The following is a 24,118-nucleotide window of genomic DNA, read 5'->3' as shown; positions in this document are numbered from 1 at the left end:
TCCTACAGGGGTCAATTGACCATTTTGGTCATGTTGACTTATTTGTAAATCTGACCTTGCTGAACATTATTGCTGTTTACAGTTTACCTATATCTATAATAATATTCAATATAATAACCAAAAACAGCAAAATTTCCTTAAAATTACCAATTCAGGGGCCGCAACCCAAAAACAGGTTGTCCAATTCATCTGAAAATATCAGGGCAGATAGATCTTTACCTGATTAACAATTTTACCCTATGTCAGATTTGCTCTAAATGCTTTGGTTTTTGAGTTATAAGCCAAAAACTGCATTTTACCCCTATGTTCTATTAATAGCCATGGCGGTCATCTTGGTTAGTTGGAGGGGTCACCGGACACAATTTTTAAACTAGATACCCCAATGATGATTGTGGCCAAGTTTCAAATAATTTGGCCCAGCAGTTTCAGAGGAGAAGATTTTTCTAAAAGATTACTAAGATTTACGAAAAATGGTTAAAAATTGACTATAAAGGGCAATAACTCCTAAAGTGGTCAACTGATCATTTTGGTCATGTTGACTTATTTGTAGATCTTACTTTGCTGAACATTATTGCTTTTTACAGTTTATCTCTCTCTAAAATAATATTCAAGATAATAACCAAAAACAACAAAATTTCCCTAAAATTACCAATTCAGGGGCAGCAACCTAACAACGGAATGTCAGATTCATCTGAAAATTTCAGAGCAGATAGATCTTAACCTGATTAACAATATTACCCCATGTCAGATTTGCCCTAAATGCTTTGGTTTTTGAGTTATAAGCCAAAAACTGCATTTTACCCCTATGTTCTATTTATAGCCATGGCGGCCATCTTGGTTAGTTGGCGGGGTCACCGGACACAATTTTTAAACTAGATACCCCAATGATGATTGTGGCCAAGTTTGGTTAAATTTGGCTTAGTAGTTTCAGAGGAGAAGATTTTTGTAAAAGTTAACGCAGGACGACGACGCCGGACGCCGACGCCGGACGCCAAGTGATGAGAAAAGCTCACTTGGCCCTTTGGGCCAGGTGAGCTAAAAATGTATAGCTTCATTTATGTAAATGCTTTGCCTGCAAAACCAGTTAATCTCTGCTTATTAATTTTTGTTTTGTTGCTTTAATTTCAGCATGGCAAATTTATTCTAATATCTTTACAATAGTGCTTCTGCTGCTTTTGTGCTAATTTTAGAAACTTAATGTGCTTTTATGCTTTTTATGTGCAAACCATTTCATTTGTGCTTTTGTGTTTTTATCTCATAATTGCATGTACCAGTATGTGTTAAACTTGTAAGATGCTTAAAGAACTTTTGTGCTGGATGTTTATATACTGATTGAACTCTTGCTTTATATGTTTAATGTTGTGTGCATGACTCGATATGTATGTTTTGTTTTATTTGTTGTTATGTCGGTTTTAAAAGCTCTTCAGAGCTTATGATTGTAATTGCTTGCTTATACCGACTCTAAATAAAGCTTTATGTCTTATGTCTTATTACATGATTACAACTTAATTTTGTTTTTTACTATTTCTATTCTGTTGTTCCCCTTAATAAGACAAAAGGGGGCAAAGGTAGCTGAGTACTAAGTCTACACTGGCATTCAAATGAGATAATACAGACACAGCAACCAACAATAAAAAATCATTTAGGTATCTAAAGGTCAGCATCTGACTCCAACAAGAGACATTCATCTATACCACATAATAATCTGGAGTCTATACAAGTGGAGAATAAACTACAGACTACCATATATATATGTCATCAATACCATTTGAGACTACCACTGACAAGGCTGATTACTTTGGATAGGCACATTATATTTATGACAAGTAAAAACTTGTTTTTAAAGTTACTTTATACCATACAGGTGGTGTGTTCATCCCATAATATCCTTTTTCACACATTTCACTTCTTGTACATTTGTTCATTCCAAAGAAACAAAACTTAAGAATACCTTTGCTTGAGTTTTTTGTAACCATGGGAACACTTTATTTCCTCTCTGACAAGAAGCTGATGTTGTCGAACATTTTGATCCAAATGGACAGCAATATTTACCACCAGGGCAACAAATGGCCTGTAAAAAGATAGATAATTAGAAATACTCACTAACTATAAAGCACTGTTTCAAAACTTTTTCTTGTGGAACTTAAATTTATATATTCGGTAAACTTACCTCAAAGTTAACATTATCTCATTTTATTACATTGGTTACAATAAATTACATTGATTTCCAAGATAAATAAAAACCGATAATTTCACATGTGAAATAAACGTGGTTATTTCACTCTCTGACGTCATACAACAATATGTGTTGTCTAGACGTCCATAACGTCCAATCAAAACAAAATGTGAATGCGTAGGAATACCATATATAGTTCCTTACATTTTCTACATTAATTTCTTTAAAAAAAAGCCTTTAGCCAATGTAATATAAAGTATAGCTACTCGCCATATTTGAATATAAAAATTAAGACGTGTGACCGAACAATGCATGGATTAAACTTGTCAAATACAGCGAGTAGTTAAACTATAAATACATGAGTAGAAGGGATCAACTGGGGAGGGGGTAATGAATTTTTACTGTAAATTCAAACTAATTATGACAGACCATCAATGGATCATAATACAATTTAGACATTCTTAAGAGAGTGGTAAATGTTTGTGAACTTCCAAAAAGAAGTCCTATAAGTCAGTTTTTATGTCCTAGGGAAAAGCTGGTGTAAGTGTTAATGTCTCAAAAATACCTTGGAGGTATTCTACGAAACGTCTCAAAGAAAGACTGCTCAAATAAGTTTTTATGTCTTGTGGGAATATTGAGATTGATTTTAATGTCTTAAAACAGGCATTGGTGGTTTATAACATTGAAAAGAAAGGCATACATGTAGATGCATTAGAATCCCCCAAATTTAATTTTAGAATTTCATGTCCCAATTTCCAAAATCAGACTAGATGTTGATTTTAATACAAATGTATTGCAATTCATATTTTGTACATGTATAATCTATAAACTTAATCCTTTCAAAGAAACCTATAACAAATAAAAGATAAAGATTTTATATGAATAGATCACTTATCACTTATATACATATGACCTCTTGACTTTTGACACTATATGAAAATGTAACAGTCATCACATGTATAAAGTTATCTAACATTATCTTTAAAATCAACTGTCCTATAACATAAACAGGTTATGATGAAAAAAAAAGCAATGTCATCAATTTGATAAATAACTGTCCAAAAATTATAACAAATTAAGTCTAATACTTCAAAATCATTTTTTAATAATGTCATACTATATTAATTAAATAACAAAGATCCTTACATTTGGTGCTGGACAACATCCAAACTCCTTAGTAGGCAATGGACAGCAAGTATTTCCTGTGGGACACTCATGCTTCTTATCTGGACACACCACAGACTGAGCTAATCGTGGTACAAATAACAGATTATGTGCTGCTGTCGCTGTTACAAGTAGGGACACAACAAGGAAATACATCTGTAATTAATAAGAATTTAACAGCATAAAACCCTGTCTCTTTTATAATCATTATTCAGTCCAATGATGCATCTCTTTTTTTTGTCATGTTTGTAGCAAAATAAAGAATATCAAATTTAAATTTGATGTTATTCAATGCTCTTTTTGTCATGGAAACTTTTATAATATTATACAATAGCAATAACAAAGTTGTCTTTCTCACTGGTGGACTTGCTATGGCCAAATATGACGAGTCCCTTGACTAGTCTACATGTGTACATTTTTTGTAAGTGAGAACCCTGTGTAATACGCCAAGAACTCTGGACACACAAGAGTCCTTTCAACCATTTTACCTTGGGAATTGTTATACATAATTTTTGTAATTCATAGAATCTATAGAAAAAGTGCCTACACATATCTCCTGAAAATGGGAACAGAACCAGTCGATATGAAAGATACTAAAACCCCTGTCTTGCAAATGTATTTAAGTATAAATGTTCTCTTGTCATGCTTGTAGAAGGTACAAATGTACATACATTTTAGTGTACATGTATTGTCATTTTGACCAATATCAATTCAGTAAGTTGAATTTCTAAACACCTTACAAGTGTCTTGGTATTATATATACATGTGTTTGTTATTGTGTACATGTATATTCCTATTATTTTGTTGATGTTTTTTTGGTAAGGAAGGCTTTCATCTTGAACTCCACTCTTAATGTGGACTGGTTAAGAGGTCAAATTATTCTCTCAATGATAAAATAAGAGATATGGTATGATTGCCAAGGAGACAACTATACATATCCACCAAAGTTCAAATGAGGTGGACGTACATGTATGTTCATTTTACTTTCATTAGGAATTGCTCCTTTGAGTCAAAATGAGTTTTCAACATGTTCAATGTGTTTATATGTTATTATATTTGATCCAATCATGGACTTTCTATACTGTAGAAAGTCCTTGATCCAACAAGACAACAATCCACCAGAGAACAAATAACAATTAAGGTTGTGGACAATTATAGGTCAATGTTTGGTCTTTACCATGAAACCTATAGTCATCTTTTATGAATTTATATAGGTTCCATAATGATGAAATCAGATGACAATTATAATCATTCAAATGGAAAAACCAACAGACAGATTTATAACTAATTTTGTATATACATGATATATAATTATTTCCCTTAGATTTTACATGTCATTTGGTTTTTTTTTTGTACTTTTGGACCTTAGACACCATATTTCTATTTAGTCCAATCACGAAACAGTCTCTTAAAATACTTCCTGTTTGGGTCAAGTGTTGCAAATACAAAGATCAACAGCAATGTGTCTGAGGAAGGAAATAGTGTTTTATTTTTTTGAAATTTTGAAAGATTATGAATTAATTTTTTTTGCCAATTTTTGGAAACACAAATTCATGTCACAAAAATGCTTGGTTTGAAATGTTCAAGATGGCTTCAACTTGCCTATTTGAAGAGTTTTCTGCATAATGAATTGTTTCACCGAGGCCAGAAGTAGCTTCAACTGGTGTGTTATTAAATGCCATGAAAAAGTTGTGTAATGTCAAAACTTATCTGCATTAAAATATAGCATAGGAATAAATTGCAATACAAAATATAAGGTGTTTACTCAAATTTGTTGTAGTGTTACATGTATATGTATGACCTGTCTTAAATAAATCCTTTTCGCTTATGCTTTAATATGAAGGTAAATTATTGTATATTGCATTTTACAGGGTAGATTTGGAATCTATCATCACATGCATGCATGATCATATAATGATAATTCATGTCAGTTTATTACATGTGTACAAGGAATTAGATACCTTGTAAATGTATATCCTTGATGTGTATCATGTATTTTCTAACCTTTTGTCTGTTTGTTTATTATTCTGTTATTCTTCTGTAGTAATGCAATTGACTATTTACATTAAATTACCATTTGTTGATAATTAACAATTCTTAAAAATGCTCTGACTTTAAAATGCAGTTGGCAAATACATGCACAAAAGTGCTAAGGTAAAACGTGAAGTGCACAGGTACATCACCTACCTTTTTAGTTCCCTGTATTTCCTACCAATAAAAGTCACATGAACAAAATCACGTGAAAAGATTAATTTGCATTCGAGTATTCTCTAGACTTTATAATAAAACAGTACAAATATAAAACGTTACTTTCCCCACGTCATTACGTACCAAAATTGAAATGTTTGCTTCACAACAGGAGTTGAACACTTTATCCATCTGTACGATATAGTAGATATTTATCAAATCTCGTGTGAAAAAAAGTAAAATTGCATTCACAAAGCGTTCCGAGAAATGGTCAAAATGATAAATGTTTGTCTTCTCAAAAAACAATAAACAATATTTATTTGAACAAACACATTGATACATTAAAGGTTATGGCATACATATGTAGTGTAATTGAGCATGTTGAGACATTAAACTGACAAAAAATAAATTGACACTGGCTACGGTTACATGGAATTGTAACAATAATATAAAAATTATTGTTATATTGGAGACTACATGTACATTTAGATTACTGGAATCTGGGAACAGTATATCTAACGTTAATATATATGTTCCTGCTGGAATGTAGGGTTGGGTATAAGGAACCAATTAGTAACAAATGTAACAATAATATTTGGGTATACAGTTACATAGTGTTATTGTTACATTAATGCACTGCATTGTACGCTGGAACTAGAAAACTTTTATTTCACATACAATTTTTAATAAAATTTTGATTTACAACATTTGTACAATGACAGTTTCTACAAATCTGGTATGTTGTTTTTGGAGCATGTTTTAGTCCAACACATTTTTGGTGAAACCACTCCAAGCAGCCATCAAAAACCAGTGATAGATCATACGTCAGCTGTGACGGGATTGCTTCCCTTAGAAAAACTTAGTAGATACTTAGTCTGCCGTAAGCGGTTGAGCTAAGGAAGTACTTCTTAAGCTCAGTCGGTTAGGGCTCTGCCTTTTAACACAGAAGTCCCAGGTTTGAGTCCCTGTGGAGACAAGCAATTTTGTAATGAAATTTGTGCTCTCCTGTTACATTGGCACCCAACAATAATAACACACGGTTAGAAGAATTACCTAGCCAGGTTAAAATATATATATAAAAAAGATGAAAATATCATCATTATAGAGTATAATGACTCTTGAGTTGGGGGAAGTGTGATGGGATTGCTTCTCTTAGAAAAACTTAGTAAATACTTAGTCAGCCGTAAGTGGTTGAGCTAAGGAAGTACTTCTTTAGCTCAGTTGCTTAGCGCGCTGCCTTGTAACACAGAGGTCACGGGTTCGAGTCCCGGTGGAGACAGGCACTTTTGTAATGAAATTCGTGCTCTCCTGTTACACAGCAATTAGTCCATATAATTATGACGTCTTGAAAGGCTATTATAATTTTTTTCTTTGACGCTTTACTTCGACGCGTCAAAAAAAATAATTATAATAGCCTTTCAAGACGTCATAATTATTTGGACTACACAGCAATGTGCACACTCTTTATTGTGGCTCGTACAATTCCATTCTGCACTATCCCTTTATGAAGTTTAAGAAACTTCAATGTCTGCCATGCTTCAGGTGAAATTTTATTTTTTACTCTTGCAATGTTTATATTTTCGTCCAACATTTGTGTTGGAAGCATGTGAGGTTGTTCAAATACAAGTCAATTGTAAATGCAATTGATGTTTAAGTTGGTGGGGGTGTGAAGGGATTACCTTTTCATAGTCAGCTCAATCAGTTTAATGCATAGCCTTTTAACTGAGGGGTCATGGGTTTGATTTTCTTTGGAGACAATGTGATGTTCTAGGTAAAATCATGCTCTTTGGATATAAACAGTAAGAAAATGTGGTATGATGGCCAATAAATAAGGCAACCTCATATGTATCACAAGAAACCAAAAGACAAGGATAATATATGGACACCTATAAGTTTCCAATATCTCTGTGCTGTCTACTCTCCAGGGGCACACTTTTAATTTGATGCTTACTGATACTTGTGTTATATAATTTGACGTCAGTTGATAACACATAGAAGTAGTATCTGTTCAGTACACACACAACTTGTTGTAACAGCCAAAAAAATTATGAATTTGATGAAAAGTTTCAAATTAACATGATTAACCTTAATTGAAATGTTCAAAATCATAGAATGGAGTTTCAATATATGTTTATTCTTGAAAATTTAAGGGCTACAATGACTTTTTATAACAAAGATTTCTTTATATTTTAGGTAGTTTGGTCCAATCTACACTGGGAACAAAAAACAGGTATGGTTTTTATATTTAGCACTTCTCCAAATTTTTATAGATGATCATCTTGAAATACTTATTGCATATTCTCATTAGATATCCACCAGAGATTAAAGTTTTTTTCAAGTAAGATCATAAATAGATTCTTATACATATGTGATTTGTAATATTTGTACATGTAATGTCATAATTGTTATACACAAATAGTATTTATTGATGGTGATATTTGATTAGTGAAATATTTTAATATTGACAGTGTAAAATGTGTAGTGGATAACAACGTTAACCTGTTTATAAGAGAAACCAGTATGCTGTTAACAGCTTTGAATGTTCAGGTCAGTTTGTAATCTATGTTTTACCAATAAATTTAAGGAGATGTGGTATGATTGCCAATGAGACAACTAAACACAAAGTACAAATGAAGTGGATGTAAGCAATAATAGGCAACCATACAGCCGTTTATAAAAAAAAAACATGGCTATAAAAGGCCTAAAACTTATGAAACAATTCAACTGAGAAAATTAACAACTTAATTTAAAACAAAACATTATATGAAAAACAATTGTGATCATACCCTTAGCCAGGGGGGTTTGGGGGGTTCGAACAAACCCCCCCTTTGAAAACAAATAATGACTATTAAAGTCAACGCTCTGTTCGAATTGTGACTGTTAAAGTCGAGTTTTTGAGGCCAAATACCCCCCTTTGGAAATTTCTGGCTACGGGCCTGGTGATAGACCTGAACAAACGACAACAATTGAACTATATATATAGTACATTTTGTACATTGGTTTTTAGATTTTTGTATGCAGAATCCTGAAATAAGTTAACTTGTCAAGTATTAAATATCTTTATGTGTGACATGAATATAACAATTTTACAGGATCCTATAGGACAGTTTATTATATCTGTTTGTCAGTCATTTCACCAGCAACATGGCTGTGGAGTGAAAACACTGCTTTATATGATTGGAATGTTTGTCAGAGTATGCAGGAATCTCAGAGATAAGGTAAGGATCTATATATAGATGGTAATATACTGGGATGTCAGAGTATGCAGGAATCTCAGAGATAAGGTAAGGATCTATATATAGATGGTAATAACTGGGATGTCAGAATATGCAGGAATCTCAGAGATAAGGTAAGGATCTATATATAGATGGTAATAACTGGGATGTCAGAGTATGCAGGAATCTCAGAGATAAGGTAAGGATCTATATATAGATGGTAATAACTGGGATGTCAGAATATGCAGGAATCTCAGAGACAAGGTAAGGATCTATATATAGATGGTAATAACTGGGATGTCAGAATATGCAGGAATCTCAGAGATAAGGTAAGGATCTATATATATATGGTAATAACTGGGATGTCAGAATATGCAGGAATCTCCGAGACAAGGTAAGGATCTATATATATATGGTAATAACTGGGATGTCAGAATATGCAGGAATCTCCGAGACAAGGTAAGGGTCTATATATAGATGGTAATATACTGGGATGTCAGAGTATGCAGGAATCTCAGAGATAAGGTAAGGATCTATATATATATGGTAATAACTGGGATGTCAGAATATGCAGGAATCTCCGAGACAAGGTAAGGGTCTATATATAGATGGTAATATACTGGGATGTCAGAGTATGCAGGAATCTCAGAGATAAGGTAAGGATCTATATATATATGGTAATAACTGGGATGTCAGAATATGCAGGAATCTCCGAGACAAGGTAAGGGTCTATATATAGATGGTAATATACTGGGATGTCAGAGTATGCAGGAATCTCAAAGACAAGGTAAGGATCTATATATAGATGGTAATAACTGGGATGTCAGAATATGCAGGAATCTCCGAGACAAGGTAAGGGTCTATATATAGATGGTAATATACTGGGATGTCAGAGTATGCAGGAATCTCAGAGATAAGGTAAGGATCTATATATATATGGTAATAACTGGGATGTCAGAATATGCAGGAATCTCCGAGACAAGGTAAGGGTCTATATATAGATGGTAATATACTTGGATGTCAGAGTATGCAGGAATCTCAGAGACAAGGTAAGGGTCTATATATAGATGGAAATATACTGGGATGTCAGAGTATGCAGGAATCTCAGAGATAAGGTAAGGATCTATATATAGATGGTAATATACTGGGATGTCAGAGTATGCAGGAATCTCAGAGATAAGGTAAGGATCTATATATAGATGGTAATAACTGGGATGTCAGAATATGCAGGAATCTCAGAGACAAGGTAGGGATCTATATATAGATGGTAATAACTGGCATGTCAGAGTATGCAGGAATCTCAGAGACAAGATAAGGATCTATATATAGATGGTAATATACTGGGATGTCAGAGTATGCAGGAATCGTAGAGACAAGGTAAGGGTCTATATATAGATGGTAATATACTGGGATGTCAGAGTATGCAGGAATCGTAGAGACAAGGTAAGGGTCTATATATAGATGGTAATATACTGGGATGTCAGAGTATGCAGGAATCTCAGAGACAAGGTAAGGATCTATATATAAATGGTAATATACTGGGATGTGTAAACAAAATTCACAAATTATTTGTAGAATAAAAAGATAGGAACTCATGACACAAAATCTGGACACATAAATGTAAACACCAAAAAGCAAGGGAATCATAAAATAATATGAACCTGAGCTGCAAGCAGAAGCAATTTGTACTCAATAATGCCAAAATTTATGTGAAACCCAACTAATATGGAAAGGTTATAGAACTATTATTTGGGTCATAAGACTTGAATAAAGCTACATGGTAATGTGTGTCCATGGACCTGTATCTTTATTTATTTCAGTTGTTTGCTGAAAAAACTGGACCAAAAATTGATATGACCGCTGTCAAAGGGAAGGCATTTTTGAAATATGCTTTTTTGTTGGTTTTGAATACATCTTTCCAGAATCTAGAGGACTAATGGTAATCTCATTGTTTGTACACCAAAATGAAAATAAAGTTACATCATTAGTTGACTTTCCATTGTTAAGAATGTTTTAAAAATCAATTACAAGTTTTGTTGTACGCTTTTGAAAATATTACCTAGAATGCATTAGATTCAGAAACGATGAATTGATTCAAGAAAGATTTGAACTATTATCTTATAAAACAAACTTAAGTAAATATACTTTTTTTTAATTTTTTTTTAGGGTGTACCTTCAGATTACATAGATACAAATTTGGATGTGATTTTAGACAAATGTTGTAATAAAGCCGATGAAATAAGAATAGATTTTTCTAAACCTACATGTAAAAAAACCAAACAGAAAGAAACTAATGATAGACCAAACTGGTCTAGTGCTGGAGAGGTTGTATCAGAAGAAGAAAAATATGAAAACTCATTAAATGGTAAAGGTCATCAACTACTAAAAAGGAACCAAAGAGTAAATTGTTATACAAAAGGTGAAAGGAATTTGAAATCTGAGAATTCACCAATAACTGAATCTGATCATAGTGATCTAGACTGGTTATTGGATGATGATTTGTCTAGAGAAATGTTAGGAATTAATAAAGACAATAGGTTAGATGTTCTTGGTTGTCGTCAACAACAGTCACATTTTAAGGGGTCACATGATAAAATGAGGCCAAAGAATAAAACTGTTAATGATTGTGAATCTGATGAAGAATTTGATGACTGTTTTGACACTTTGTTGGATAATACAACTGCTGATCAGGTTCAAGGTCCAATAGTTCAAAGTTCAGGAGTTAATCATGATTATAATTCACATAGTGTTGATTTAAAAATAAAGTCACTTCAACCTACAGAGTCCAAACAAAGAACTGGTTTAAGTTCTGTGAATAAACTTCTTCAATCTCTAACATCTTCAACAGGGAAACAATTCAGTGCTTCTAAAATTCTAAACAGTAGCAGACATTATAAAACTATACAATCATCTGTTAGCCAAATAGGTGACATATCCAATGCAGGGGAGACAAGCCATGTTAGTAATGGAACAATAAAATCTACACAAGAGATAACTTTAGAAAAGTATGAGGAAAGGGATAACAGAAGAAAATTTAAAACACATGTTTTGGATGATAAATTTGTGGACAATGATAAATGTACAGAAACAGAAACTGCATTTTACTCCGGTTCTGATGGTGGTTGTTGTTTGAAAAGTAAAACATGTGTTCACAAGGATGTTATTCCAGATAGTGTCCAGGAGAGCACAGAGGCTAGTTTTATATCATTGGTCTTAGGACTTAGTCATGGATCTGAAGACATGATGACTAGTTTAATAGGCATCCTTGATTTGAGTTCTCCACAGTTTGGGGAGGCTAATATAAAGTAAGTATAGTGGTAAAATAAGATATAAATGTAAAGAAGTTGCCTTCTCTAATAATGAGCTTCGAGGTTTCTGGCTGTGATGGTGTACCCAAATGTCAAACATATAAAAGAAATTATAGTACAACAATGTGCAAAGCTGAAGCTTGCACACAGGAATAGGTGTTAGTGTCATATAATTACAATTACAAATTCAATAAGACATTAAAGTTTTGTATAGGATAATCCTTATAATTCTTCAGCCAAACATACGCGATTATTTATTTACATTATTACTTTTATTGCTACTATATGTACCATCAGAAGCACAATGGCATGTCGTAACTAAGGAGTACACCGCCATCTTGACTTTCTAAAAGCTTAAATGTTTGATAAATGCAACAGAATCTAAAATGAACTAGCACCTACCTCAAAAACTTCATTTTAACTAGATTTTCTATCCGAATTTGAAGCGTACAAGTAACGAAATAATCTTCCGTTTGAAAGTTTTCAATCGTATGACGTTGTGTTTTGCCATGACGTAAATTCGCCAAATTATTTGTGAAATTTCCTGGAATTTTATTTAAATTTTATTTTTATTTTCGAAGCTTTAGTGCATTTATTTATTTATTTACTTTTTGGGTTATATATGCATTAGAATATAAACATCGGTTATTCAATTGTTTTATAATCTCAACTTGCTGAAAATCCCAGTATCCCTGCAAGAATATGAATCGTGCATGAATAGATTACAAAAGTAGTTTCGGAAACATGGTTTATCGAAGTGTAAACCAAGTTGAGAAAAATTCTAATTGACCAATCCAATTTAAGTATTTATAGATATGCAAATGATATAAGAATTATATCCAATTAAACATGTGTGTTTTGGCCCTAATGCATATAAAAATAACTGAAATATATCCTTATTCTGAGAGAAAAAAACTTACCAACATTGTTTTGCCAATGATTTAACTTCAAATGTTAATATTTTGTCTGTTTCAGTTGTATACATAATATTTGTATAGAAGGACCATTATCACAGACACCTATAACAGTACCTGGTATTGTTGTTAAAGCAAGAACAGAATTTTTAGATATAGTTACAAAATATGACCAGACCTCAATAAAGACTGTGGTATGTTAATTCACAAATTGTATTGCTGTGTAGATTCTGTTTATTCTGTAGTGGTCCTGCTTTACTCTCCCCCTAGATAGGCGGACCCAGGGCTAGTTTGGAGAGAGCCACTAACTTTCCATGGGAAATATTCATTAGTGGTCTTGCTTTACTCTCCTTAGATAGGCAGATCCAGGGCAAGTTTGGAGAGAACCAATAACATTCCACGGGAAATATTCTGTAGTGGTCTTGCTTTACTCTCTCCCTAGATAGGCGGATCCAGAGCGAGTTTGGAGAGAGCCACTTACTTTGCATGAGAAAGATACCTTGCAACAAATTTTTGAGGTTTTATCCAGGGTTGGCAAAAACCCAATATTTATGAGTATTGCCCAGCCCAGTGGGAAATACTGGGAAAACCCGGGTTTTACTGGGTTTTAGTGGGTAATACTGGGCAATACTGGGTAATATAAAATACTGGTCTGAATTTCATAGAGTATTCAGTGATAAAACACAAATTTTATACATTTAAGATATGACTATCTAAACCTTTTTTGTTTGTCTGGATTGGTAAAACTGTTAATATAACGCAATTTTTTTATTTTTTTTAATAAATATAACTCCTATTAAGAAATAGCAATTACATTTAAATAATGTCTATGTACTGTCACTAATTAGTAAGTAATTATTCAGATTAGAATGCAGATTTGTTTATTTAACAATAATCGGTGTCTTCTCATTTATCCAACTTTTAAAAATAAGGCATTCTCATTTAGCCAACTTTTTATTTTTGTTAATTATTGGGTTGTTTTTTTAGTAATAATAAGGTGTCTTTCTAAAATTTGACAGTAAATTTGTTCCTGTATGTTTTTATATTATCTAAAAAATATTATATAAAAATAGGCGATAGTAAACTTGTTACATCTTATTTTTAAATAAAATTTAGTATATTATTAAATTATAAATAAATGTTTCATCAATTATACAGAAGAAACCCACAAATCAGTAATATTTTTATATAAACATTTTAAAAAATGAATCTACTGAACCATGTGAACATTCACATGGTGCTATTGATATTTCTGTGCCAGTATTTTATTACCAATGTGCTAGAACACTGTTGAATTGCTTATGATTTTGTTCATATATTTACATATATATAATAGAACACAGCCGTGTAATCGGTTAAATCTGCGTAAATAAAGTGTATTTGCTTTTTACAATGTTTTACTATCAATTCTTAATTCACTAATCAATCCACGGCGGTCAATGATATAATATATAGATCCTCTCTATTTAATTTACTTAGTGACAGAATTTCAGAAAAGCTATCAAAAGTTATATTGTACTTTGGGACAGGACCATTACTACCAGTTACTAGAAATAAACTTATAATGTAGAGTCTTATAACAACAACACGTTAGGTACTGCTGCAGAAATTTTATTGACCTCTGGCCAAGGGAAGCAAGCGAAATAATACGGAACTGTTTGTAATTTATTAATGAACTTGTAATTCTATATTCGGACGCCTTTATTTTCGTTTTTCTCCCAAATAACACGGAATAATCATAAGAGAGGATGTTATTGTGACTATACGTGGTACCTATAGAACGTTTATTAAAATAGTGTAGATATATATTGTTTGAATTTTGTTCTGTTCAGTCTTTGTGTAGTAAAATGTTTTCAACTTACATTTTGTCCCATTTGGATCATTTGGTCAGAAGAATCGAAAAAAACGAATGAAGAAAATCTGTTACACATTACTTAATGTCAGTTGCACATTTTAACATGCTATGCTAAATAATACTACAGAAAATTTAATCCTGGTATAGGTATAATTTTCAGTCTTATTTTTCACCTGTCATTCAACCCAAACTCTAATTGAAAACCCCTTTGTTCTTGATTACCTTTGATCTCATCTATCCAACTGTTTTTTTTTAACTTTACAACCTAAAATTTTAAAAGTTGGATAAATGAGAATGAACCCAATAATCAGCCCCTTCAATTCTATAAGTGTAAATGAGATGACCCTTAGGGTGTTTATTTAGCATTATGAATGTATAGCATTTGAAATTAAAATTCACCTAAATATTGCAATAAATTTTTTTTTTCAAAGTATGTATTAATATTGAAACAATGCTGGGTAATAAACAATATTTCCTTAAATGTGCAAATCTTGTATTATGTCTACATAGAAGGGAATAAAATTGAATTTTTCATTCTTTTAGAAATGAATGTCAATGGTTATCTGTAAAAAAAGTATATATTTAGCTGTAATACTATGAAACTACACCAAGACTTTACTATTTTGTGTTAAAATAAGCTTAAAAAATCATATTGCCCAGTAATGCCCAGTATTTCTCATTTCTGGGAGTATTGCCCAGCCCGGGAAAACCCGGGTTTTCCCACTTGGGAATTCCCGGACGGGTAATACTTTGCCAACCCTGGTTTTATCTGATGGCTTATTGCAATTCTTAATTTTTGCTGTTTAGTTTTCAAACATAGTGACTCACTTAGTGAGCAATGACAAAACAATTAAGTCTCCTGTCTTTTTTCTTCAGCATGCCCATGAGAGGATGAAGTCCTGAAATCATTGAACATCTATAGTTTAGTCAACAGATGCTCTATGAATTATAAATTCTATACAAGTCCTGTCAATCAATCAGCCAGACTACTGTAGGGCAGATCATAATTTTCATGAAATTATTGTTTGGTTGTTTTTATAATGGAGTTCTAATGTAAATTTTGAAATTTGACATTTCCAACTGTTTTAAAACTGACTGCATTACGCCGTTTAAATTGCTGCAATAAAGTACTTAAAATATTCTTAAGAAGGTTACTAGTCTTTTAAGCGTAGAGTGACAACAACAAAAATCCTATAGAATTGAAAACAGAACTAAAGGGTCTTTTTGAAGTAATATGTGACTTGAGTTGTTTTACTGCTAAAATTATTTAGTCTGTCTTTCCATTTCAGATAGTAAACGGAGATATAACATATAACTACAAACATATTGGTTACAAGAAAACACTATCCACCAAACAAGTATTGTCAGACAGAGTTACAGGATCAGAAGAGAATATTGAATGGTTGAACACTATAGAAGACATCCTAAAGCTGGTAACTTTTGTCCTTCTTGTTGTAAAATCTACACAGTCACATTAACATTTTACCTCCGAAACACATTGTAACTTTAGGAAATACTTGTTAGCATGCTCATGCCTTGTTTTCCCAAATGTTTTGTTGTTGTATCTTGAGGCTATATATTATAATCCATTATATGTTTTTAACCCAGCTTTCAAATCCAAAGTTTGATTATTTGTAGTCAGAAATACACCAATCAAGCACAACATCTTAATTGGACTTAAAAAAAAATCTTTATTTATCAAAGTTTTTGGCAAAACCTAGATCTACAAAAACAAAATCAACTGTATACCAGATATATCATGCCTCTAATGATTTATTTTTGTTTATTTCTACATTAATATGTTGCCACAGTTGCTGATAAACTATTGGATGCTGTGAAGTATTAAACATTGTTGATTTATAATTGAACGTAAACAGACTGTATGATTATTAAAATGTTTGCGTAATTTGACTTTATAACTGCTCACTTTTGCTTCATAATCAATAAATTCAAAGAGGGCAATAAACTTTAAAGATCATATTTTGTTTCATTCTTTTGTTGGGTTGCTGTGTCAGTGATATATATTCCACATCTAATTTCCATAGTGTGAATAATTATATTTTTGTGTTTCAGTATTCCATACGATGTTTGATTGTGAAAGGATCAGTCTGCAATGAAGTAATAGATCTGTGTCTCAATAGAAACGTTATTGTTCTTGATGGTGTGAATTACAGAACCTTACAAGGTCTGGCTAACCAGTTTGATATCTGTATGGTGACATACCTTACTGATGTGACAGAGGTATAGTTTACTGTGCTGCTTAAAAAGACTTTATTACATTGATAGTTATCTACAAATCTTTTAAGGATGCAGCTCTCTCCTTAAAAACCCTTAATGCTTTAAATAATAGGATATGGATTACCTGATTATTAGCATATCTGAATATTAAATTATCATTCTTGATATAAAACTGTGTTTTGTTTGTATTGTATCTTTTCACTAAAAAATCATCTAAATTATAATTTTCTACGGAATAATTTTATTGGATTCTAAATTTTTATAAGTATATAAAAATTTATTTTGACTATCGTGCACCACGAAGATCAACAGTATTAAAAATCAGACATTCCTCCAGTTATTATAAACACAGTATTCCGAAAATTTAAAGCATTTCTATGTGTTTTTGAAACTACATATGGTTAGTGACAGTTAATGTCATACAGGTACAGTTGTCAATTCACAGTTACGTAGAAAGAGAAAATGTTTTTGAACAATTTGAAAATTTTTGTAGCAAATTAGTGTTTAAATATATAGAGAAAACATTAGATTGAAAATATAAAATGTGTTAAAACACAAAGTTGGATTTTCAATTCAAATCTTTAAATTAATCAACTTGTTAAACATTGCTAATGCTCTGCCTGATTGGAAAAACTAGATTTTTATTTTTGAATTTATTCAAATTCTTATAAAACTTTTTGAAACAAAAGCACCCCATTTTGGAGTGTTTTTGAATTCTATTTTCAGCTTTATTTAGGTAACTAGTAATTATACTTAATGGAATGATGAGAGTTTTATAAATGAGATGTAATAGATAAGATTAATAGATAAGATCATCTTTCATTGTAGGCAAATGTATGCAGCCTACTAGTCACACAATACTGTCATGACTGGATGCTGAAACCATGTAATCATGTGATTTTAAAAGCTGATGTAATGGTGAATAATTTGAATGTAAGTTGAAATTCTCTGATCAAAGGATTGTTGAAGTTGATGGGAGACAACTTCAAAGCTTAAATCATTCAATTTTATCACTGCAATTTTTTTTAAAACTGAGACTTTGTACTTCTTCCCCTTGAAATCTCTGCATCGTGCCATACTCATTGAGCTGCCCTAAATTTGTTTATTTATAGATAGATTCACTTTTATTGATTTTACTTCTAGATTGTCAGCAAATTTAAAGGTTCGCCAAATTATTATATTCAAAAATAGCAACAATTGTCAGCTTGGGTGTCAACTGCTTGTAAGAAGAACTTTACTACTTCAAATTTTAAGGTTTGTCAAAATTAATATATTCAAAAATAGCAACAGTTGTCAGCTTGGGTGTCAACTGCTTGTAAACTTCTGTTACCTCACTCCTCAGCCTATGCTTATATATTTATATAAACACAAGGCATATCATTACATTGATGAAATATGAAAATATTTACTTCCCTTGTTGTACTGTAAAATATATTAGATATAGAAATGTTTATAACTTTACTATTTCAAATTGTTTTCAAAATTATTTATGAATATGTAATGGTCATTTGAGACTGGTTATAACAACTGAATTTGATGTAAATTGATTTGTAGTTTGAATAAGTGAAAATAACATGATATGTTACAGTAATGTGTTGCTTTTTCTTTAGTTTTCTATGTTGTGTGTACTTTTTTTTGTCAGTTTGTCTTTTTCTTTTTTAGCCTTGGTGTTGTCAGTTTATTTTCAATTTATGAGTTTGACTGTCCCTTTGGTATCTTTTGTCCCTTTTTTAGCTCACCGGGTCGGAAGGGCCAAGTGAGCTTTTCTCATCACTTGGCGTCCGGCGTCCATCGTCCGGCGTCTGGCGTTAACTTTTACAAAAATCTTCTCCTCTGAAACTACTGGGCCAAATTTTAACAAACTTGGCCACAATCATCATTGATGTATTTAGTTTAAAATTTGTGTTTTTTTACCCTGCCAACCATCCAAGATGGCCACCATGGCTAAAAATAGAACATAGGGGTAAAATGCTGTTTTTTGGCTTATAACTCAAAAACCAAAGCATTTAGAGCAAATCTGACATGGGGTAAAATTGTTTATCAGGTCAAGATCTATCTGCCCTAAAATTTTCAGATGAATCGGACAACCCATTGTAGGGTTGCTGCCCCTAAATTGGTAATTTTAAGGAGATTTTACTGTTTTTGGTTATTATCTTGAATATTATTATAGATGGAGATAAACTGTAAACAGCAATAATGTTCAGCAAAGTAAGATTTACAAATAAGTCAACATGACCAAAATGGTCAGTTGACCTCTTTAGGAGTTATTGCCCTTTATAGTCAATTTTTAACCATTTTTCGTAAATATCCATGATCTTTTACAAAAATCTTCTCCTCTGAAACTACCGGGCCAAATTAATCCAAACTTGGCCACAATCATCATTGATGTATCTTGTTTAAAAATTGTGTTTTTGACTCGGACAACCATCCAAGATGGCTGCCATGGCTTAAAATAGAACATAGGGGTAAAATGCAGTTTTTGGCTTATAACTCAAAAACCAAAGCATTTAGAGCAAATCTGACATGGGGTAAAGTTGTTGATCAGGTCAACATATATCTGCCCTGAAATTTTCAGATGAATGGGACAACCCATTGTTGGGTTGCTTCCCCTAAATTGGTAATTTTAAGGAAATTTTACTGTTTTTGGTTATTATCTTGAATATTATTATAGATGGAGATAAACTGTAAACAGCAATAATGTTCAGCAAAGTAGGATTTACAAATAAGGCAACATGACCAAAATGGTCAGTTGACCCCTTTAGGAGTAATTGCCCTTTATAGTCAATTTTTAACCATTTTTCGTAAATATCCATGACCTTTTACAAAAATCTTCTCCTCTGAAACTACCGGGCCAAATAAATCCAAACTTGGCCACAATCATCATTGATGTATCTAATTTAAAAATTGTGTTTTTTGACCGGGCCAACGAACCAAGATGGCCGCCACAGTTAAAAATAGAACATGGAGGTTAAATGCAGTTTTTGGTTATTACCATTTAGAGCAAATCTGACAAGGGGTAAAATTGTTTATCTGGTCAAGATCTATCTGCCCTGAAATTTTCAGATGAATGGGACAACTTGTTGTTAGGGTGCTGCCCCTAAATTGGTAATTCTAAGGAAATTTTGCTGTTTTGGGTTATTATCTTGAATATTATTATAGATAGAGATAAACTGTATACAGCAATAATGTACAGCAATTTAAGACTAAAAAATAAGTCAAAATGACCAAAATGGTCAAAATGGTCAATTGACCCCCTAAGAAGTTATTGTCCTTTATAATCAATTTTTAACCATTTTTCATAAAATTTGTAAATTTTTAGTAACATTTTTCACTGAAACTACATGGACAAGTTTATTATAGATAGAGATAATTGTAAGCAGCAAGAATGTTCAGTAAAATAAGATGTACAAACACATCACAATCACCTAAACACAATTTTATCATGAACTGTCTGCTTCCTTTGTTAAACATTTAATTCACATATACCAAGGTGAGCGACACAGACTCTTTAGAGCCTCTAGTTACAGTAAATTACAGTAGTAATATATTTTAACTGTACCTTTTTTCCTAAATATTAAAGATTGAGACCATTATTTTACTAGGAATGGAAGTTCCTGATAAATTTCTCCTAGGAAAATAAGTCCATAGCTAGTAAAATATGTCAGGCACTTTTTTTCCTAGAAAAACTTTTATACATTCATATTCTCATATTATTTTTTTAAATTCCCTAGAAATTGTATTGAAAAGAATCATATTGCTTTTTATGTTATTAGCACTTTTGCTTTTCTTGATAACTATGAAAGGTAGACAGAAATTGTATTAAGTAAAACTATCACTTATATAAAGTCTGCAACTAATTGACGAAGCCATAATATACTGGTTATAGAAGCCTCTAGCAATCCTCCCTTTTGCTAAATCTAAAAGGAATATTTACATCACCAATTATAGCAAAGCAAGTTATTATAGTCTGATAGTTACTGTAGTAGAAATATAAACTGCCCCAGTCATTTATCTTTAGTGGTTGTTTATTTCAGACCATAGTGTTAAGTCATCCAAGTAAGAATGGTTGTGATTTACTAGAACAAGAATTCGAGCAATGTATAAATGTTTTGTCATCTGCCCTATCATCAGGCTATGTATTGCCAGGATATGCCAAAACAGAGGAAATCACTGCACAGTATTTGACAGGTACTATCTAAAACTTACTTCAAATAGTAAATGAAGTGATGGGAACTTCAGTAATACTAACCAAAACCTGGTGAAATGGTAGAAAAAACATTTAAAACTAACAACATGTGTACAGGGTCAAAAAAGACCTGTCAAAGTAGACATGGCAAAAAGAATAAAAAGACCTGATAAAAATCACCTTCTTTGTATATAATAAAAAGTACAAACTAAAACATTTATGATAAATGTTCAACTATATATATTGACATGTTAATTGAGAAATAAGCACCACGAAAAATTGAAAAATAAATTAACTTATACTTTAATTCATTTCTCATCAATAGAATTGGTGTTAAGGTAACAATATTAGTTTTGTATTTACAAAGATAGAAGTAGGCACTACTGAATATTATGATAGCAACTTTGATGATATGTATCATATTATTTTTATTTTTTGTGATTGAACACAATAGAAATGATTTAATGCAGAAAAGGCAGCAAGTGTATGTTCCTGTGAATGTGTACTCTCTACAAAATTGCTTATGATAGTAATATAAACACGAAGCTAAAAGTTTGCTTTCTTTTCAGAAATTGGACAAGAACAGTCCTCAGATATATATCTATCTGTTGTGTGTGAAGAAGTAGCAGCTGGGTTCCAGGAATTTGTATGGACAGTCCAGCGTAATGTTCAGGATATTCCATCTCAGGAAAAAATAATTGTTGATGATTATAAAACTAAACTGTCTGCCTGGAAAACCTCATTGAATACTGCAATGACAATATTTCATACAGATTCCTATATAATTAATGATCATAATCAAACATTGTAAAACAGTCTCTGATAGAAAAAGTATTAAAGGTACTAATTTCTTTTATATTTCTGTCTAATTGTTATAGAATTGCCTTGACAAGGTTGTGAAAGCAAGGCTTGGGCTTGTGATTTCTTGTATCAGCCTCTTCGGCAAGATTTGGGCTTGTGGTTTCTGTCGTCGGCATACAGACAAGACTTTCAGGCATAGGTGTCTAGGCAAAACTTGGACTTGAGGTTCCTGGTATCAGTGTTTAGGCAAAACTTGGACCTGAGGTTTCTGGTATCAGTGTTTAGGCAAAACTTGGACCTGAGGTTCCTGGTATCAGTGTCTAGGCAAGACTTGGGCCTGGGGTTTAAATCATCAGTGTCTTTTAAAGGCAACAGTAGTATACTGCTGTTCAAAAGCCATAAATTAATTGAGAGTTACGAAATCCTTGTGTCAAACCTAAACAGAGGGAAACACATAAATTATAAGAGAAAACACTGTAACAAAAAAAACAATGATGTGCAACAAAACCAAAGTCAACATTTATAGATGAACTATTTGATGGCAAGACTTGGGCTTGCTGTTTAAAGTATCAGTGTATGGCAGACTTGGAATTTGTATTCAAAGCATCAGTGTCTACAATTGTTAAAGTTTGTAATTAGGTAGGTTTAAATAGATCCATTAATGCTAAGTGATTAAGTAAATGATAGTTGGTAGATAATGATATTATCATTGGCATATCTTATTTCCCCATGAGATTATTTTGGTCATCCTCTATAGTGTTGACTTTTAAAAACTTGATAAAAATTTAACAAACTACACATCCAAAACATATCAATGTGTCAAAGGTTTACCATATAGATATTATTTCACAGTTTGAGTATGGTCAGGAGGACTGGACTCGGGAGAAGACTAAAACTTGTTTAACTAGACTAGTCTTGCCTTCGTTTTCCCTCTGAACCCTGTTATTCTACTGTTGATTATGTTATATGATCTAATCCTCTTCAGTACAGAAAGGAATTGATATACATAAACAGTTTTGTGGTATCAATGTAATATCCACCCATTTACACAATAAATCTTAGCAATATTTCAATAATTGGAGAAGATACAATTTATGTATAATGATTGTTACAGGTTCACAGTAAAGACTGTTAAATTTTCAAATACTTATTAGTACCTTAATTATATTAATTACTAGTATATTAATTAAATAATTGAAGAAAGATAGCCTTAATTGTTTTGATCTTTCTAAGATACCATGGATATGAAGTCATTAATTGTTCACGTTTTTTCAATAGCTACATTGTATGCATGAAATATTGTGTCTAGCAAAAAGTAAGATAACAAAAAAAACTGAACTCAATGGAAAATTCTAATGGAATGTCCTTTATAAAATTGCAAAATTAAAAGCTCATACACATCCAAGTATAGAAAGAACTGGCACATTCATGACTTAGTACAGGTATTTTCTTATGTAGAAAATGGAACCCCTATTTTCAATATTTGTCCAACAACCTCTACAAATACATAATTATGGATTGGGTTAATTGGTAAATATTTGAACAAACTTGCTGTTGAAAGATGTTAAAATTATCTCAAGGCTCAATATATAAGTTGTGTTATATTTTCGAAATTACAATGGAAGAAATGATAAGACAAACTATCTAACATGTTTTACATTCATTTTAATTACAGATAAGAATTAAGATGCTCAGGTAATGGCTGTACATTTCTTGTAGTATTTGTTACTGTTTAAAAGTATATTTTGTAAATGTAGGTTTAAATTATTAAAATCAGCTTTCATTATTTATCAAGGAACGTTTTAGCTAATGTAATTTGGAATAGTTAACTCCGTATTTTTGCTATAGCTTGTCTCCTTCCTTACATTTATTTTCTCTTCCTCGATTCTTTGGTGCACACTGCATCTAAACTCCCCTCATAAGGTATTTACTTATATGGCAGATTCAGAAGAAGTGAAGATGAAGAACATCAGTACGCAGGCCGTCTGTATTCTCTATGAGTTTTCAGCAATTATACAACCTACCAACCGTTTACCATCATTTCTCTTGTTCCGTCGGTACTATATTCGTATCT

At 31.9% G+C, this 24,118-nt stretch overlaps 2 protein-coding genes across 4 annotated transcripts in view; one reads left to right on the top strand and one right to left on the bottom strand.

Moving 5' to 3' along the window:
- The window catches only part of LOC134706376 (uncharacterized), a 47,432-nt gene extending 41,909 nt beyond the window's left edge, over positions 1–5,523 (bottom strand). The window contains exons 1-3 of the mRNA XM_063565266.1: positions 5,415–5,523; positions 3,323–3,496; positions 1,952–2,071 (exon numbers count right to left, since the gene is read on the bottom strand). Coding sequence (XP_063421336.1) covers positions 1,952–2,071; positions 3,323–3,496; positions 5,415–5,417 — 297 coding nt within the window. The 5' untranslated portion in view covers positions 5,418–5,523. The remainder of the gene's footprint in view (positions 1–1,951; positions 2,072–3,322; positions 3,497–5,414) is intronic.
- Positions 5,524–5,622: 99 nt separating this feature from the next.
- On the top strand, positions 5,623–22,094 carry LOC134706375 (Bardet-Biedl syndrome 12 protein-like). 3 transcript variants are annotated; one of them, XM_063565262.1, is made up of 11 exons: positions 5,623–5,721; positions 7,721–7,757; positions 7,996–8,074; positions 8,620–8,745; positions 10,909–12,047; positions 13,026–13,158; positions 16,109–16,252; positions 16,893–17,060; positions 17,886–17,990; positions 21,092–21,245; positions 21,813–22,094. In XM_063565262.1, exons 1-11 carry the CDS (start codon positions 5,682–5,684, stop codon positions 22,052–22,054), a joined length of 2,367 nt encoding a protein of 788 aa, XP_063421332.1. In that variant the 5' UTR covers positions 5,623–5,681; the 3' UTR covers positions 22,055–22,094. The 3 variants fall into 3 exon arrangements, with proteins under 3 accessions (XP_063421332.1, XP_063421335.1, XP_063421334.1); XM_063565265.1 differs by lacking the exons at positions 5,623–5,721; positions 7,721–7,757; positions 7,996–8,074; positions 8,620–8,745 and adding an exon at positions 9,727–9,923; XM_063565264.1 differs by lacking the exons at positions 5,623–5,721; positions 7,721–7,757; positions 7,996–8,074; positions 8,620–8,745 and adding an exon at positions 10,123–10,251.
- The last annotated feature ends 2,024 nt before the right edge of the window (positions 22,095–24,118 follow it).

Source organism: Mytilus trossulus, chromosome 2, assembly GCF_036588685.1.
Source record: "Mytilus trossulus isolate FHL-02 chromosome 2, PNRI_Mtr1.1.1.hap1, whole genome shotgun sequence".
Classification (NCBI taxonomy): domain Eukaryota; kingdom Metazoa; phylum Mollusca; class Bivalvia; order Mytilida; family Mytilidae; genus Mytilus; species Mytilus trossulus.
The sequence above is the reverse complement of the archived record's forward strand: the minus strand, read 5'-3'. Positions and strand labels throughout refer to the sequence as shown.

Coding starts and splice junctions, on each gene's coding strand:
- LOC134706375 (XM_063565262.1), top strand. CDS start 5,682: ATGTTTGCTTCACAACAGGAGTTGAACACTTTATCCATCT. Junction 8,746..10,908: donor GCAGGAATCTCAGAGATAAG/GTAAGGATCTAT, acceptor ATTTTTTTTTAG/GGTGTACCTTCAGATTACAT. Junction 21,246..21,812: donor CACTGCACAGTATTTGACAG/GTACTATCTAAA, acceptor CTTTCTTTTCAG/AAATTGGACAAGAACAGTCC.